The sequence below is a fragment of the Prionailurus viverrinus genome, unplaced genomic scaffold (assembly GCF_022837055.1).
Source record: "Prionailurus viverrinus isolate Anna unplaced genomic scaffold, UM_Priviv_1.0 scaffold_45, whole genome shotgun sequence".
Classification (NCBI taxonomy): domain Eukaryota; kingdom Metazoa; phylum Chordata; class Mammalia; order Carnivora; family Felidae; genus Prionailurus; species Prionailurus viverrinus.
Genome location: NW_025927610.1, coordinates 1,825,245 through 1,831,244, shown reverse-complemented (window position 1 = coordinate 1,831,244; position 6,000 = coordinate 1,825,245). Strand labels below are relative to the sequence as shown.

The 6,000-nt window shown below is 54.1% G+C and overlaps 1 protein-coding gene across 3 annotated transcripts in view; it reads left to right on the top strand.

Moving 5' to 3' along the window:
• The first annotated feature begins 759 nt into the window (after positions 1-759).
• Positions 760-6,000, top strand: part of HTT (huntingtin) — a 146,400-nt gene continuing 141,159 nt past the window's right edge. For 2 of the 3 annotated variants that reach the window (XM_047847150.1, XM_047847149.1), the window contains exon 1: positions 762-1,159. In XM_047847150.1, the coding sequence (XP_047703106.1) occupies positions 921-1,159 (239 nt within the window). In that variant the 5' untranslated portion in view covers positions 762-920. Of the gene's footprint in view, positions 1,160-6,000 lie in introns of all 3 variants that reach the window. The other variant, XM_047847151.1, reaches the window with a different exon arrangement.

Here is a 6,000-nt window from a genome sequence, read left to right as displayed (position 1 = left end):
GACCTCCGCTCCAGGACCCTTCTCCCCGGCCTGCCCCACCCCAAGCAGGAGGTGCCCTACAGACATCTGTGGAGCAGTAGTCTCCTTGAAGGGGACCCGCTAGGATCGGGCAGTTATTGCTGCGGGTGCCACCTCTGGGGTCAAAGCTGCTCCTTGCTGCACCAGCCACAGCCTCTGCGGGTAGCAGGCACCGACCAGGCAGATTTTTACCCCCGTGCCTACCCTCCGCTCCCCCTCGCGCTGCAGACTCAGCGAGGCGAGGCACCTGTGCTCCCCACCGCCCGGACGGACCCCCAGGGGCTGGGACGCGGCCCCGCTCTGCCCCACCCGGCCCTGCCCTGCCCGCCGGGCTCGCTCCGCCGCGCTCCCCGGTGCCGCCCCGCCCCGCCCCGCCGGCCCTCTGTCCCGCCCCCTGCCGCACCGCTCCCCGCCCCTCTCTCCACCACCGCCCCCGCCCCCGCGATCCGCCCCGCCCCGCCCCGCTCCGCCGGCCCTCTGTCCCGCCCCCTACGGCGCCGCTCCCGCCCCTTGCCCCGCCTCTCCCCTTCTGCCCCGCCTCTCCCCTTCTGCCCCGCCCCCTCCGGAGGGCGGTGCGGCGATCTCAGCGGCGCGGTGATCTCAGCCGCGGCCCAGAGAGGCGACCCCCGCGGGACCGGGCCGGGCCGGCGCCTCGGCCGGCCATTGGCAGAGGTCGCCGCCATTGGCTGTCAATCCCGCCGGCCCGGCCTGGCCCCGCCCCGCCGGCGCCGCGTCCCGGGACGTACGGCCGCGGGGGCTGCCGGGACGGCTCCAAGATGGCCGGGAGCCTCGGTTCCGCTACTGCCTGCGGCCTCGAGCCCCATTCATTGCCGCGCTGCTGAGCGGCGCCGCGAGTCGGCTCCAGGGCTCCGGGGGCTGTCCCCGCGGTGCGGGAGGCCGCCATGGCGACTCTGGAAAAGCTGATGAAGGCCTTCGAATCGCTCAAGTCTTTCCAGCAGCAGCAGCAGCAGCAGCAGCAGCAGCAGCAACAGCAGCAGCCGCAGCCGCCGCCGCCGCCGCCTCAGCCTCCTCAGCCGCTGCCGCAGGCGCAGCCGCCGCCGCCTCAGCCTCAGCCGCCGCCCCCGCCGCCGCCCCCGCCGCCCCCCGGCCCGGCCGTGGCCGAGGAGCCGCTTCACCGACCGTGAGTATGGGCCCGCTGCCGCTCCGGCCCAGCGACGGCCGGGAGCGGCGGCGTCCCTGCAGACCCCGGCCCCGCGGCCCCCGAGCTCCGGGCGCATCGTCGTCGCCCTTCGTGCTGCGAGAGCCCGTCCCGGGGCCCTGCCCGGGTCCCCTCGCGTGGCTCTGCGCAGCTCCGCAGGCAGGCACGGCCTCACGGGCCTCCGCTGAAGGCACCGACGCGGGCTCGGCCCCGGTCCTCTGCCTTTCCCGGCGTGCGAAGTTAGGGAAGGAACTTGCTGCTTTATACTTGCAAGAGACGGGCTGTGCTGTGAGCAGAACTTGGGAGAGCCGAGACCGCCACTTCCCTTCCCTTGCCTTCCCTCTCCTTCTTCCTCTCTGAGAGGGAGGAGCGCCGGGGCGCAGGACACTTCGCGACGCGCCAGGCATTGGAGCTGGGGTGATGGGGGGACAGCGATGACATCATGCCTTTGGGGTGGCGAGGCGCGGGAGGGCGCGGGCGGGCGCGGGCGTGCGGGCCCGGCCCAGCGGGAGGTTCTTTTCCAGGGGGCTCTTGAAGCAGCCTGTGTGACTCGAGGCTGTCACTCTCAGGGCACTTCCGTTACTCCGGGAATCGGTGGCAACGGCAGGAGAGCCGCTTGCCTAAGCCCAGGTTCGTCTGCAGATGCTTGAGTTGGGTTTGCCAAGTACGTGGCGAGCTGCTCAGAAGGTTATTATTAAGAAGCGAGAAATCAGAAAATTGGCCCAAGTATTAGGAAGAGTTGGCAGGTTTATCGCCTGCTTTCAGTTGGAAATAAAAGCAGCCCCTTGCAGAGGGAGAGGTTAATTGCGGGGGGATGAATGAGGCGCGCTACAGCGGGGTCGTGGTCCAGCCTGCCTGCGGGCCCCGCGGGCGGCTCCTGTCGCCTTCACTGGTGACATCTGGTAGTGTTGGAAAGCTGGGGGTCTCTGTTGCTTGTGCCGGGAGAATTTTTGAGACAGAAAGAGACCGGGCCTTCTGACAGCACCCAGGCGCTTTTCCCTTGAAGTCTTCATGAGCCGAGTTGAGCAGGGGTTGGGAGCGCCCTGCTGCAGGTCAGGCCTTTCTCCCCCTCCAGGGCATTTTATTTTCCTTCTGGATGTGTACAAGGTGGCATTTGATGAGGACAGTTTTTGAGAGGCGGTCTTTAAGAAACTCACTCTGTTACGACTGATCCATTTTTAGTAAGGTTTTCCTATTTGTTAGGCTGCTGACGTGATCCTTGCCGTGTCCTGAGCGTTTAATTAGAAACCGAGCATTATGGGGAGTAATGTTGGCTTATCCGTCAGGATACAACTTAGAAATAGAGGCGCCTGTTAGGCTCTTGATTTTGGCTCAGGTCATGATCTCCTGCGGGATGGAGCCCTGCATCGGGCTCTGCACCGACAGCACAGAGCCTGCTTGGGATCCTCTCTCTGCCCCTCCCATGCATGTTCTCTCTCTCTCTCTCTCTCTCTCTCTCTCTCTCAAAAATAAATAGACACTTGAAAAATTGAGAAATTAATTTTTCTTCTAAGAGGTGAAGAAATATTGGATATTTAGACAAATATTGGACATTTCTCTATGTTTGGATATTTAGAGAAAAAAAAATTAAAACAATTTGACTTATTTCTACAGCAGCTAATTTATAATCGTAATTCATTCCAGAATCATAATTCATCCCGGAGGTAGATGCCATGGAAGTTCACACACTGCCTGGCTCTTGTTAACAGGAAGCATAAAGCAGGGCTCGGGTGGGAAGGGAGACCTTACTGCTGTCACTGTCCGTGGGCTTGTTCGAACACTTGGTCTGTCTAAAAATATGCCATCTGTTTCTTATGCTGCTCTGACAGAACCTGAATTTGCTTAACTTCAAACTACGGATATAAAGAGATTTCTTTGTAGAGCTGGCTTGACAAAAGTAGATGTTGTTTCATTACTTTATGTTAAGGTAACGTGTGATTGATTTGTTTTAAAAGCGTAATCTATTATTTTCACGCAAGTAGTACATTCATGTGATGCAAATTCTGAAGTTACGAAAAGGTAATGATTAAAATGTCTCTCTCCCACTCCTTTCTCCTGAGCACCTAACTCTCTGCCCAGAGGCAAGCTCTGTTCTTCTTCCTCCTTGTGTATCCTTACAGATTCAATCCGTGCATATATGAAGATAGATTTTAAATTAGTTAAAGCAAAAGTATTTCAGAACAGTAACTTTTAAAGGTTCTTAGCATGCTCTGAAATCAGCTACATTGGCCTAATTGTAGTTATTTTAAATAAAATGCACAAATATCGTATTTTTAGACATTTGCTGTTGAGAAAGCAGGTATTCATTAATTTTGAGTAGTCAACTCAAAATTGCATCTTGGCATTTCTGTTCAGGTGCTTCAGCTGAAAAACCCATTCCCCGGATTGTCCAGAAACAATTTGGAAAGGATCTGTTCTATTTTTATGGTTCTCCTCCTCTGTTGTGTGAAACTGTAGTGTCACAGCTGTGTGTGGGCTGCAGCCGAAGTAGCCGGGTGCCTGCTCTCTGCTCAGCACGTGGGATGCAGGGCCTCTGGGTGGCACTGGCTGTGGTCTCAGCAAGGCTGGCGTGCAGGGGCGCCAGAGGTTGGGACCATCCTAACTGTAATTTTGAGGCAATTGACAGCTGCCTTTGGTTCTTTCTTACTCTCCTTCAGATTTCCTGTCGTTTCCCCCTAGCTTTAATTATTCATTCATCAATAAGTATTTACTCAACAACTGATGGGTGCCTCTTGTAACAGTTGCAGGGCTACAGTCGTCAACAGGTAAAAAGCTCTGCCCTCTGAAGCTTTCATCTCAGTGAGGGGCACAGACAATAAACAGGATAGATAAGTAAAGTATAAAGTATGTTAGTGATAAACGAAGGAGGGACGGCAAGGCAGGGAAAGGAACTAGGAGACGTCAGGGTTGATAAGGTGTTGACATTCTAGAGAGGATTTCCAGGGAAGGTCCATTGAGATGGTGGCTCTTGAATAAACATGTGAAAGAGAGTCGAAGGTCTGGCCATGAAGGTGTGTGGGGGAGCGGCATTCCGGCCGGAGAACAGGTCCAAAGGCCCCCCTGTTTGAGGAAGACCAAGGGGTTCGTTTGGTTGGTTGAATTAGTGAGAAGGAGACTCTTAGCGGGTGAGGTCAGAGAGGTAGAGGGAGCGCCACACCACATCGGTAGGCCCTTCCTGGTGGGCGCACTAAGGACCCTGGCTGGCGTTCATCCTACGTGAGGTGGGAAGTCATCGCAGGGTTTGGTTAGAGGAGCGGCAGGGTCTTAGTTCCATTTTACAAGGAACACTGGTCGAGAACAGTGAAGGGGAGCACGGGCAGAGGCAGGACACCAGTTAGGAAGCTGTTAAAGTGATCAGGTGAGAGGGTGGTGGGCTCCGTCAGGATGTTGCTAGTGGCAGGGTGACAAGTGACTGAATTTTGAAGGTGGAACCAACAGGACTTGTTCCTCTCCGCTAAGCGTGAGGTGACGTAGCTGTCCTTGGTATTCTCAGCCAGGGCACTTTCAGCTGCAGATAACAGAAAACCCTGCTGCAGTGGCCTAAGCAGGCGAGATCTTGTTATAAGACAGGAATAAGTCTGTGTGAGGAGGCCGAACACCAAGATTAGGGACCTGGCCTCTTCCCTTTCCTTTCCTTTCTTTCATCTCTGCACCTAACGTGGGGCTCAAACTCATGACCGCAGGATCAAGAGGCACCCGCCTTACGGACCGAGACAGCCAGGCGCCCCTCTTTCTTGTACTTGGTTTGTAAGGCCTTGCCCTCGTGCCTTCCAGTTTTTCGAAGCTGACTTATCTTTTTTACTGTGGAATTGAAACCGTTCTTCATGTGTTCTGCACACTAGACCCTTATCAGATATATGATTTTTTTTTTTAATTTTTTTTTGCAACATTTATTTTTATTTTTGGGACAGAGAGAGACAGAGCATGAACGGGGGAGGGGCAGAGAGAGAGGAAGACACAGAATCGGAAACAGGCTCCAGGCTCCGAGCCGTCAGCACAGAGCCCGACGCGGGGCTCGAACTCATGGACCGCGAGATCGTGACCTGGCTGAAGTCGGACGCTTAACCGACTGCGCCACCCAGGCACCCCCAGATATATGATTTTTAAAAACATTCCTCCTGTCTGTGGATTGTCTCTTCATTTTCTTGGTAGTGTCCTTTGAATTGAGAGCACAGAAGTTTTTCATTTTCATGAAGTCCAGTTTTCTATTTTGTCTTTAGTCGCTGTGCTTTAGGTGTCACAGAGGTGTAGAACTCCCATGTTTTCTTCTAAGAATTGTAAGTTTTACTCTTACATTTAGGTCTGACCCATTTCGAGTTAATTTGTATGTATGGTGTAAGGTGAGGGTCCAGCTTCGTTCTTTCACGTGTGGATCTCCAGCGCTCCCAGCACCGTTTATTGAAAAGATTCTTCTTTCCCCATTGAGTTGTATTGGCACTCTTGTTAAAAACTAATAGCCCATAAGCGTATGGATTTTTTTCTGGACCTTCGGTTTTATTCCATTGGTCCAAATGTCTGTATCCTCTTCCAATACTATACAGTCTTGATTACTGTATTTTTTATCACAATTTCAAACCATGAAATTTGAGTCCTCCAACTTTGTTCTTTTTTAAGATAGTTTTGGCTATTCTGGACCCTATGCATTTCTGTATGAATTGTAAGATCAGATTGTCAGTTTCTACAGAGAGGCCAGCTAGGATTCTGATGGGGATTGCATTGAATCTGTAGATCAGTTTGGGGAGTATTGGCGCCTTAACAATATTGAGTCTTACAATCTGTGAACATTGGCAAACGGTCAGATAGTCGGCCATTTTTAGGCTTTG